This window comes from Brassica oleracea, chromosome C8, assembly GCF_000695525.1.
Source record: "Brassica oleracea var. oleracea cultivar TO1000 chromosome C8, BOL, whole genome shotgun sequence".
NCBI classification, from domain to species: domain Eukaryota; kingdom Viridiplantae; phylum Streptophyta; class Magnoliopsida; order Brassicales; family Brassicaceae; genus Brassica; species Brassica oleracea.
In genome coordinates this window covers 9,618,708-9,631,878 of record NC_027755.1, presented here as the reverse complement: position 1 = coordinate 9,631,878, position 13,171 = coordinate 9,618,708, and the positions used below count along the sequence as shown (strand labels likewise).

The window sequence follows — 13,171 nt, the reverse complement described above, 5'->3', positions numbered from 1 at the left end:
TATAAATATGTTCTCTAGATAAAATATCAACTTTACCTTATGTTTAAATTTCAACTAAATTAACTTTGTTATGAGTACGATTTTTTATTCTATTTCTATTGAATCGAATAGCCACAATCACTTATAATATTCTATTTTGAACTAAGCAACTTCAAAACAAAGTCGTTGCTAAAAACTATCAAATGGGTCGAGGAAAAATATCATTCACTTTCAACATATTTTCATTTTCATACTTTTGAATATATTCTATTTACTAAGACCGTAAAATCAATTGTAAATTCATGTAAGAATAAAACAGGAATACTACTAGTAAACGATAAAAGGGTGTACAAAATTGATGATTTCAAAGTGATTTATATAACTGAACTTAATATTAAGAAAAATATTTTTATTGAAACAAAAAACTTTGTAGAGTTGCAAGAAAAAACCGCTCAAACAATGCAAGAGAATAGCCATATTGCATCTTCATCAGGCTCAACACACACTTGTCTGCTCTTCAGACACTAAATCGACTTCTTCTTGCATCATCCTGCATATATATAGACCACAGTTTCAAAAGGCACTAACAAAAGGATGATTGATTAGCTTTTTACGTGGGGAAGTAGTAATTACATGGTTAGTGAAAGATATCTTGTCGGTGACATCAAGTATCTCCTTCCACTTCTTCCCAATACCCATCTAGGTTTACAAACAAAGTGAAGTAGTTTCGTCAGATAAATTCATAAACCAATCTAAATATACAGCAGAGTAGAAATCTCATCAGATAGGATCATAAACCAATAAAAAACATAATACAAATAAACAAACAACAAGCAGCAATTTCATCAGATAGATAGATTCATAAACCACCTTTGACATACTAACATGTTCTAAACATATATCCTTTGGCAAATATAGCTTATGATTATACTGTCAGCAAAGTATCAAAAGCTGGTTTTAAAAAAACTGTCAAACAAACACATATAAGCATGATACCAGAACAGCTTCATTAGATTTAGTCCTAATCCACAAGGAGAGCTTGTCTTGCTTTTGGCGGACACTAGCAACTACACCACAAATCTCATCTGCCTCATCAAACTGCTCTCCAACTAAAGCCATCAACTGCCAAACACAAGAGATAAAATTATTAAGTCACAAAACAGAAGAGTAAAAGGGTTAGAAGAAGAAGAAGAAAAGAGTACAGTTTCAAGCCAAGCCTTGTCGAAAGCTTGCTTCCTGTTGTTGGTAACAAGATAAGTCCACTTTCCGCCGTTAGCACACTCAGGATCTTCCCACTTGGGCTCAACACCAGCTTTGAACATGTGAATGTCAGCGTTGGGTGTCAATCTGCTGGGAACGAAGATAGTCTCGTGCAAACTGCAACAATACACACCGATTAGTATAACTTTACAGAAAATCTTAGATCGAAGAAGAAGACGACAAACCCCCAGAAATCTTCGACGGTATCGAAGGTACATGCTTTACGGAGGGAAGCTCCCCAGGCGGCGCCTTGCTTGGGTTTCGATTGGTTATCGAACCAGAAACTCCACTTTCTTTCGAGCTTATGAGCAGGCTGCTGCTTCTCCGTCGATTCTATCGCCGTTACCTCCGCCGCCGCAAGGGCTTCGTTCACATCCTCTGTCGCCATATTCTTCTTCGCAAAAAAGAGACATTTTTTTGGAACATTACTTAAAAGGGGCTTACTAGTCCTTATGGACCCGCTTTGGGTCTAGTTTTGGGCCGGCTCGATAGAACCCTTTTAACTTTTCTTTTATTTGTGTAAACTTTAGAAATTACGCACACAATTGATGATTTGATCAAAAAAAAAAAAAAAAACGCACACAATTGATGTATACTCCCTCTTTTTCAGTGACGTTTTGGAGCAAGAAAACAATTAATTTTGTACATTTTCTATATAAAAACATAATTACCAATACATCTAACCATATTTCAACCAATAGAAAAATAAATTACCGAATAAAACTAATAAATTTTGCATTGAAAATCAAAAACGACACTTATTTTGTAACGAAAAAAATTCTCTACAACGACACTTATTCAGAAACGGAGGGAATATATCTTATTAAGATATAGCAGAAGTACTTTAATCTTTTGTTTGCCAACATAGATAGCAATTAAAAAAAATAGTATTGTTTAGAAACATGGATAGTAATAAGTTAGAAAATAAAATAATGGGTTTATGCTATTAAAAAATTAAAAATCCTTTACATTATATTAAAAAGTAATGGGTTTATGTCACTTGATATACATATTCAAATCAAAATAATAATTTAAAATTGACTTATTTCAAAAATTCATTCAAAATATACATATATTCAAAATTTGATTTTTAGTAACATATTTTTTAATAATCATTATAAAAAAATTCAATATATATAATAAACATACAATACAAAGCTCAATTTCAAATACCAACTTAAATTATGGTTTTTATATTTCACACTGAATTTTAAAAATATAATATATGTGTTTATTTTATATGATTGTACGTATAAAATATTATTAATTATAAGAAAACTTATTTGATGGTACATATAAAATACAATTAACTATATGATAACACATATTTTTGTAATCTATGATGACATATATAGGATATTTAATAGTGATTAGGGGTGGGCGTTCGGGTTTGTTTTCGGATATGTTTGGGATTTCGTGTTCGGTTCAGATCTTTGAGGATTCGATTAGGATTTGGATAAATAATTTAAATTGGTTTGGTTTAAATACTTGGATAGAGAATTAATAATTATTTAAGTATTTTTGAAGTTTTTAGAATATTTTAACTATTTTAGTTAGTTACGTTTGATTATTTGTATATATTTTCAAGTATTTAAACGAACTTACAAGTAACATATATATTATGGATGTTTTTTATATATTAAATCTAAAAATAATATATATATATATATATAAGTATATAAATCTATTTTGGATACCCAAAGTACTTCGGTTCGGATCGGATTAGTTTTCAGTTCTTCAAATACCAAAATTTTAAATAATTCGGATATTTAATCAATTTCGGTTCGGATTTGGTACTACTTATAAGGATTGGGATCGGTTCAATTCTTCAAATTTGTGTTTTTCGTCCAACCTTAAATAGTGACATAAAAAACAAATAGCATCATATTTTTTAAAAAATACACCCGCACGGGTCAAAATCTAGTATCTTATTAAAGGAGAAGTACCTTTAGGAATTGTTTGGACACAAGGATAACAATAAAAAAAATACAATGTTGTTTGGAAACATGTATAGCAGTATATTAACAAAAAAAATGTAATGTGCTTATGTTAGTTATTAAGAAAAATTGGAAGTCCATTATATTATATTACTAATAATGGGCTTATGATATACATATTTCAAATCAAAATAATAATTTAAGATTGATTTATATCAAAATTTCATTCAAAAATATACATATATTCAAAAATTGATTTTACTAAAATATTTTCCAATAAAAATTATAAAAAATGTTTTCAATACATATAAGAAAAAACAATACAAAGCCCAATTTCAAACACCAACTTATATTATTCCTTTTATATTTCACATTAAATTTTTAAAATATAATATAATTATTTATATGATGGTACATATAAAATACTGTTAATTATATTATTATTTATATGATGGTACGTATAAAATAAGACTAATTATATTATGACCCATATATGATATATAATAGTGACTAAGGGAGGCGTTTTGATACCCATTAAGGTTCAGTTCAAGTCTCTTTGGGTTTCGGGTTTCAGGATCAAAGATTTCAACATTTGGATATTTCTAAATTTTGGTTTGTGGTTCGGATCTTACGGGTTCGGTTTGGATTGAAATAACCTATTTAAATTATTTTAAAATTTTAAAATTTACTATATAGTTTAAATTTATCGAAATCTATAAAAAAAATATTATATTTCATATAAATTTGAATAACATATGTCACAGTACCTAAACTTAACATATAAATTGGTTTGTTTTAAATATTTGGATAGAGAATCAATAATTCTTTTAAATATTTTAGGTGTTTTGAATATACTTTAACTATTTTAGATATTTAATTTTGACTATTTGTATATATTTTCAAGTATTTAAACCAATTTAAAAGTATCATATATATTCTAGATCTTTTTATATACATTAAATCTAAAAATAAACAATATATATAAGTATATAAATCCATTTCATATACATTCGGATATCCGAAATATTTTGGTTTGGATTGGATTAGGTTTCAATTCTCTAAATAACAAAATTTTGAATAATTCAGATATTTGATCAATTCCAGTTTGGTACTATTTTTTCGGATAGGGATCAATTACGTTTTTCAGATTTGAGTTTTTTTCAATCCTAAATAGTAAAAATAAAAATAAATAGCAACATATTTTAAAAACATCCGGCGCAGGCACGCGGATCAAAATCTAGCTCTACCTTAATAATATAACAAATTTCGAAGTTCAAATTTTTCCTGTTCTTAAAAGTGTTCATTTACTTGAATGATAGGGGTTGTGAAGGGACTCGACTCATTTCTTACTTCATGTAAAGCTTTATGCCGACTTCTTCGATTTAGACCTTGGCCATTTTCTAAGTTTTCTACACTTAAAATTGTTTAGTTTTTTTTTAGTTCTTTCTTTCAAAGTCTTAATGCATAAAAATAATCCAGATAAATAAATCGATGTTCAAGTACAACACATTAGTTCGCTAATAAGTTATTACATGTTCATACTTGACCTAATTAAATCCACCACCCTTCCTTTCTATCTTAGTCCCGCGATCAAGCGATTTACTCTCACATGTTTGATCATTTTATGTATCCACAAAATAAGTATAAGAAACACATTAGTTCGCTAATAAGTTATTACATGTTCATACTTGACCTAACCCACCTAAATCCACCACCCTTCCTTTCTATCTTAGTCCCGCTATCAAGCGATTTACTCTCACATGTTTGATCCTTTCATGTATCCACAAAAAAAGTATAAGAAACATATTTATTTAGTGAAAGTGGTCGTCCCGTCTCAATGGTAATTTGGGCCCTAAGGTGAAAAATATCAGGACATTTTCTCTTTAATGAAAAAAAGAAAAATTTGGGGCATGTTTCTGTAAAGAAAGGATAAATAAATTTGAGAAATTTCGGACCTTAATCTAGGCTTAAAAATTAGAAAAGTTGTAATGGACCCTGGGCAAATGTATTCACATGCGTCTCACTTATCTACAGTATAACAATTGTACCAAGAAAAGTAAATCAATCAAACAATCATTTAGCCCAAATAATCGTTCCAAAAAAAAAAAAGAGCCATCTCACTATCCAGTCATACTTTAGAAAGCCATAAAGCTTCAAGTGCATAAATTGATCCAGATGCATCAAAAGAAAGAACCGAATACTTGGTCTAAGCTAGCCTTACAAAGATCAAGATGAGCAAAACCCAAGGGTTATACCAAAATCTCTGAATAAATTAAATGCATACTTTGGGTGAAGTTTGTTCAATTTTTGAAAATATGAAACTTCAGAGTTTAGGTGAAGTCTGTTCGATTTTTGAAAATAAAATATTTCACCCGAAGTCTTCTAGTTGATTTATTTTTTTATTTAATGTTTTAACATTTCTGTCAATTGCAAAGCCGATTTGAGTACACTTCATGTGACACTCAAAGACTTCATGTAACATTTAGAAAGATTTTATGTGAAGTCTCTTCACAACAGACATCACATGAAGTTTCCTATGAAAAGACAAATTTTATAAATTTTTGGTCAAACTGAAAATTAACTTTAATTTAATGTACACTTGACTGTAATCTACTCAAGATTTTCTGTTTACAAAGTAAAATTAGCATAATTCACGTGAAATATGCTAAGAAAAACTCACAAAATAGTTAATTGCAAAACTAACTTATGCATTAGCCAAAGCACTTCACCTCAAGCCTCATTCGTGAAACATACCTGAAAATTTAAAAAATCAAATGAAATATTTAGTTCCGTTGGGAGTTTATGTTTATATTTTCCAAGCACCAATAACTTCTAATTAGCCTAAATGAAATATATCCATTCATTAATAATTGTTGGGTAAATCTGTGCAAGATTCTTCGAAGATATGAAGTAAGTAATAGAAGACAAGATTCAATGATCAAATATAAGTTTATTGATCAAGAGAGTCGAGACTACAACATGATTGTTAATAAACCATAGTTCTAGCCGCCTAACTCTATAGTAAAAACCTTAAATAGTCGATCCCTTGTTCCAGAGTTTGCGATCCTTTTTTATAGGTATAGAATTACGTTAGATCCTTCCATATCCTGAAATATGGAAATATTTCTCTTTAGCATCAATTTTTCATTTTACCAGGATCCGGGAGGAAAACCCGGCTCGGGAGCCAAAAATCGTCTTGGCAGGAGAAGAGGGCCGTCATCATGCTCTTAAGTAGGAGAAATGAATTCCTAGATTTATTATCCCCAATAGTTTTCCCCTTATCATTCGATTTCATGGGTGAAGTCGAAAGATAACATGTGCACTTTGGTCGACCATAGTTATACCTTCTCAACAGGTCTATAAGTAAAAGGTGCAGAACTTCGCTTCTTAGGTTCTTTCGAGGTTGTTTCGGCCTGGAACGCTTAGAAACCCGGAAGTAAATGCCTTATTGCAAGGAGTCAAATGAAACTGTTATCCCTTAGATGGTTTAGCTCGGAGCTGTATGAGATCGTATGATCTTGAGGGACTCATGATCCGTGATTCGTGTTACAATGACTAAAAAAATCTGTCTTTTGGCGCATGGTCTTTTGCTGGTAGGTTTAGAGGGTTTTTGTTGACTGAAATATTCACGTTTATGACATTTCCTGGTTTTTCCACCTTTTGCATTTTACTGGTAAGGTGTCCTTCTGGTCTCGTGAAGTTTTATGGTTTTCATTGAATTAATCTTGCGTATTTTCTTTTGCAAACGTGTCTCTTCCTACTTCTTTGGCGGGTAAAAGGACAGTTAAGAAGGTCTAAAAGTTCCATATCGAGCAACGTCAAGTTCCTTTCTTAATTAGCAAGGAGGCATTGGAATGCAGCAGTCTTTGGTGTAAGTTCCAGTTTCATGATCCTCTTACTTCTGATGTGCTGGCTCCTTTCGCTTCTTATTTTGGTACATTTTCAGGGAACATGTCAAGAACAACTAGAGCTAAAGCTTTGGCAGAATACAAGAGGGCCATGTAAGCGATATCAACGAAGAAGGTGGAATATAGCCATGCTGCCCCTGATGATGATGTGCTAATCACGAAGAGTTCTGCTTGTACCAAGCGCAAAGCTTCCGGTGACCAGGATCCTCTCGCTTCAGAGAGGAAGAAGTCGAAGATCTCAAGCCTGAATACCATAATTTCTCAAAAAACTTCAGAGGGTCAGGTTAAAGTGTTGTTCAATTTAAACACTAAGTTGATCCTTTTAGAAAAATAGTTTTTGCCAGAACATGGTCTTTCTAACTTCGTCTGAGTCTTACAGGGTAATCTTTTCTAGGTAAAAAAATGTTTCATGTTTCCTTATTATCTTAGTGGGTTACATTTATTGATGAGCCCGATTTATCTCTCGTTGCAGGTGACCTTTCGGAAAAAAATGAACACTGAAATTTCTGCTGTTAGTCAGTAGGAGATGAAGACTTAATCTCGACATTTGAAGAAAAGAAAGAAAGAAGACTTTCCTAAAATAGCTCTGGAGGTGATTCTGAAGTCGATCTTAGGGTTTCGAAGATTTCTAAGCGTGACGGCTACGGAGCTAGCTTAATGGCGGCTCCGGCACTGGAGGATCCTCCTGTGAGGGTCACGGGAGATAACACAAGTCAGGCAAAGCAGTTTGGGGATAAATCATATGTGAAAGCGGTTCAACAGAGGCATGTGCTGGTGAATCACGAGGTTAAGGTTGAAGATGTAGATGGAACTCAGATGGTGGAGATACCAGATGAACTTCTTATCAACGCAGTGCCTTTGTGGGAGGATTTCCTTGAAGTAAAATTTCTCGATCCCGCCCCTCATGTGGAAAAAATCCATATCATTGTCAATAAGATATGGTCTTTAGGAAATAAAAACATTAAGATTGATGTGTTTGCTGTGAATGAAAGAACGGTGAAGTTTAGAATCTGTGACTCTCAAACCAGGTCTCGCATTCTGTGACGAGGTATGTGGAATATAGCGGGTATTCCAATGATTCTCTCTAAATGGGCTCCATTGACAGAGAAAGAGAATGAAGAGACGAGGCCAAGATTGTGCCCATGTGGGTAACTCTGAAGAATGTTCCCCACTGGATGTACTCTTGTGAGGGTCTTGGATTCATCGCCAGCTCCGTCGGGAAGCCAGTTAGGCTGCATCCGGAAACAGAGTTATGCTCAAATTTTGAGGAGGCTAAGGTCTTTGTTAATGCGAACATGACAAAACCACTTCCCAAGACTTATAGGTTCCGTTCCAGGTCTGGGACCATTGCTAATATAGAGTTCTCCTATCCATGAACTCCCACTAAGTGCTCGTTTTGCACGAAATGGGGACATAAGGATAGTGACTACTCTAAAAAGAATGGAAGGAACCAGAGGTTAAAAAAATACAAGAGAATGTTGCGGCGTCTAAGGATCAGAACAATGTGGTGGATGTGGGGTCTTCAACTAAGGAAGATGTTGGCGTGACAATCCCTGAGGAAATTCTTTCTATGGAAGTTGTAGATGCAGAGAAAGAAACGGAGAAGGAAGCAGAGAGAGCCTCTGTTATCATCTCTGAGGAAGTTGCTGAAAATGCAGAGAACACAGCAATTGTTGAGGCATGAACTTGTTTGGAAACTGAGACTTGGTTGACCGTCTCACCAGGAAAGGTTGGTAGATCTACTGAGAAAGAAACAGGAGACGGAGACAGTAATTTCTCCATCACGTTTCCACTTGCTCGAAGGAGAAGAAGACGAGCAAATTTGTTTTCGGTTTCAGATGAGAAAGACGGAGATTCGGCTACGGTTAGCATCATTGAAGCTACATAGGAGGGTGAAATACTGCAGGGAGATGATGAGAACTCAGAGCCTAAAAATCAGGAGGGAAAGGTTAAAAAACCATCTCGATCAGCGAGGGCAACACAACGTGCTAGCTCTCAATTTGCAGTGTCTACAAGGGATCCGAAATCTTCAGGCACAAGCAGAAAACTTATTTATGGTGTTTTTGGCATCTTGTATATATGTTTTCTAATTGGTTTTCTAGTCTTTATCGAGTCTTCCTAGTCTTTTTCGAGTCATTACAGGTCTGGAGTTGCATTGGATGGGAGATGGACCAGCTGGAACAAAAGAGGCAGAAAACAGGGCAATTTGGTGATTTTCACGCAGAACAGTCGAGCGGAGCAACCCGAGTGCATGTTCCTGCGGCAGAGATTTTTAAGGAAGTTTCCAATTATTTCGGCATTTTACCTAGGGCTTCCCCTTTTTTTCCCATCCGCCTGTGGCTTCTATATAACTTCATTTTCTGTTTTTCTATATTTTTCTACGCTAGTTTTTACACAAGAAACCATTGAAGACTTTTGTACTTGAAGATTTGCTACCTTGAAAGGGAAAAGACTTCATCTCTCTCACCTTGAGAAGATTCATGAACCCTATCTTATTTATATATTGATTCAGCATGTTTTCTTCATATACTGTCTCTGTGATTTCTCTGTTCATGGCTGAGTAGTCGCTTGTTAGGTTTAGGGTGTTAGGGATCATGGATCAATGAGCTAGACACAAATAGGATTGTTATTCCTTGATATCTTTGTCTATTGCTAATCTTAATGCTTGTGTTAAACTGGCCATTTATCATCTGATCATAGGTTAAATCTAATCATCAAAAGTGTTTTAGATTGCTAGAAAAAGCATAGATAGGTGATTTGTCCTTAGCCAACGAAAGCTGATGTTAAGGCAAATCATGAACCAATTGAATCCAAACTTAATGCTTGTCATCATTCTCTAATCCAAACGACAGTTGAGGCATTAGAATTGCTTGATAAATTGGTAGACACCACGACAGTGGGTTTATCTAATCTTGTTGTTCAAGTTCTAGATTGGCTTGTATTGCTTCCTGAATAGTTGTGTGGCTTATGATCCTAAGTATCCCGATGAATCACCCTGAACTTAGCTCTTTTAATCATCTGAAAACCTTTAATTAATCTTGTTACATGCTTGTCACGAAACCCTCAAATCTTAAAACCTCCATATTGTTTTAGCTAAGTATTGATCCAATAAAGATAAAGTGTAATCGTTGGTCTCTGTGGATTCGTTTCTAAAGTGCTACATCGACATACCATCCGATTGTGGTAGTGTGCACATTAGGTTAATTGCTGTGCGTATACACGTAATATCAAAAACGTACCTCCAAAAAACATTGATTATGTCGTGCTTCTTTTGGAATGTCTACGGCTTAAATAAATCTTTAAGACATTCCGTGATAAAGAAGTGGGTAGAGGAGAGGCAGTTTCAGCGGAGGAAAGAAAGGAAGTATGGATGGACTTGTGTGACCATCACAACTCTCCGATTATTGGAACTAAGCCTTGGATGATATTAGGAGATTTTAATGAAACTTTGGATATGAATGAACACTCTAATTTTGATAGCTCCCCAGCAGTATCCATGGGAATGAGAGGATTTCAAGACATGGTCAACCACTGCTCCTTAACAGATATGGCCTACCATGGCCCCCTCTTTACGTGGAGTAATAAAAGAGGGGATGATCTTATATCAAAGAAACTGGATTGGGTGCTCGTTAACGATGTATGGAATCAGAAGTACTCACAGGCTTACTCCGTTTTCGAAGCTGGTGGTTGTTCGGATCACTTGAGATGTCATATCCATATCACAACGTCGGATAATCACAAAAAATGTAAGCCATTTAAATTTTTGAATGCAGTTACTACCCTCGAAGAGTTCCTACCTAAGGTGAAAGAGTTCTGGTCGGAAACAGAGAAAATTTTCCTCTCAACATCCTCATTATTTCATTTCTCAAAAAACTCAAGGGATTAAAACCAGTAATCAGAAACCTGGCCAAAGAAAGAATGGGGAATTTGATAAGGAAATCAAAAGAGGCTCATGATGATCTTTGTGAAAAACAGGAAAGGAACCATAAATCCCCATTGCCTCAGAATCAAGAATTGGAAAGTGAAGCATTCACAAGATGGGAAAAAGTTGCAAGATTAGAAGAAAGTTTTCTCAAGCAGAGGTCAAAACTACACTGGTTGAATATTGGGGATCAGAACAATAAAACCTACCATAGAGCCATTGTTACCCGGGAGGCAGTAAATGGTATCAGGGAGATTCGCTGCAGAGATGGAAGGGTGGTGACTGATGAAATTGGTATAAAGGAGGAAGCTGAAGGATTTTTCGAGAATTTCTCCAATACCAACCTGAAGATTACACAGGAATGGATGTAACGCAACTGCAGGACCTCCTTTCTTTTCGATGCTCAAACCAAGATGCACAGTCTCTGATACAGCGTGTAACGCATGAGGAAATCAAAGCAGTGTTGTTTGCAATGCCAAGTAATAAGTCGCCAGGCCCGGATGGCTTTAATGCAGAGTTTTATAAAGCAACATGGGATATTATCGGTTATGAGTTTGTTGTGGCAATTCAGGCATTTTTTGAGAAAGTTTTTCTCCCAAAGGGCGTTAACTCAACTATTTTAGCATTGATTCCGAAAAGAACTGATGCTACAAAGATGAAAGATTACATGCCGATATCTTGCTGCAACGTTTTATACAAGGTCATCTCAAAGCTTATAGCTAACAAACTTAAACGGATCCTTCCGCAGTTTATCTCAGCAAACCAGTCAGCGTTTGTAAGTGAGAGACTCTTGATAGAAAATCTCTTACTTGCTGCTGAAATCGTCAAAGATTATCATAAGGAGTACATATCATCTCGGTGCGCTATCAAGATTGATATTTCGAAGGCATTTGACTCTGTGCAATGGCCTTTTCTCCTTAATACCCTCAGTGCAATGAACTTCCCTCCGCAGTTCATACACTGGATCTCATTATGTATATGTACCCCATCTTTCTCGGTTCAGATTAATGGAGAGCTGGCTGGTTATTTTCAAAGTAAGAGAGGACTTCAACAAGCTTGTTCACTCTCCCCGTATCTGTTTGTTATTGTCATGGATGTTCTCTCCAAACTCTTGGACAAGGCGGCAAGCACACAAAGATTTGGTTATCACCCTCGTTGCAAAAACCTTGGACTGACCCACCTGACATTCGCAGATGATCTCATGGTGGTTACAGATGGGAAGATGCATTCCATGGAAGGCATTGTTGATGTTTTTGATAAATTTGCCAAATACTCAGGCCTGAGAATCAGCATGGAAAAGTCAACTATGTATCTGGGAGGAGTAAGAGAGGATATCCAACTGGAGATGGAGACAAAATTCAAATTTACAGCATATCAACTCCCGGGCCGCTATTTGGGTTTGCCTCTGACCACCAAAAGTATGAGCAGCAATGATTACAAACCTCTCCTCGAGACAATCAGACAACGTATAGGATCCTAGAAGAACCGTTATTTATCTTATGCTGGTAGACTCGAGCTTCTTAGCTCAGTTCTTTGGAGCATCTCCAGTTTCTGGTTATCAGCGTTTCGACTCCCGAAGGCGTGTATCCGAGAAATTGATAAGCTTTGCTCAGCGTTTCTATGGTCAGGAAGCGACCTTAACCCACAGAAAGCAAAGTTGTCTTGGGAAGAAATGTGTCGCCCTAGAGAAGAAGGAGGACTTGGACTCCGCTCTTTAACTGACATGAATAATGTCACCGTCCTCAAGCTGTTCTGGAGATTAATCTAACAAATCGTCACTCTGGGTTAGCTGGATTAACTCCACCATCCTCAAGAATGAATCCATTTGGTCTGCGAAAGACAATGATCAAAAAGGCTCATGGATGTGGCGAAAAATTCTGAAGATTCGAGGGCTGGCACGACAATTCTGCAGAGTTGAGGTGCACAATGGAGTAAATACTTCTTTCTGGTATGATCAGTGGTCTTCTTTAGGCTGTTTGATGGATATGTGTGGACCTCGCGATCAGATAGACACAAGGATAAGACAGCATGATACGGTGCATACGACACTGACGAAGAGAAAAAGAAGAAATCATCGGGTTGAGGGTCTTATCAACATCGAACAACAACTCCAGTCGATTCCTCAATCAGAAGCGGGGGATGTTGTTCTCTGGAAGGGGAAACAA

The 13,171-nt window shown here is 35.4% G+C and overlaps 1 protein-coding gene across 1 annotated transcript; it reads right to left on the bottom strand.

Moving 5' to 3' along the window:
* Positions 1-310: 310 nt before the first annotated feature.
* Positions 311-1,678, bottom strand: LOC106309802. Its single transcript, XM_013746937.1, has 5 exons — positions 1,425-1,678; positions 1,182-1,356; positions 976-1,101; positions 613-678; positions 311-529 (listed from the first exon to the last, which is right to left on the bottom strand). The coding sequence occupies exons 1-5, from the start codon at positions 1,625-1,627 to the stop codon at positions 497-499; spliced, it is 603 nt and encodes a 200-aa protein (XP_013602391.1). The 5' UTR covers positions 1,628-1,678; the 3' UTR covers positions 311-496.
* Positions 1,679-13,171: the final 11,493 nt, after the last annotated feature.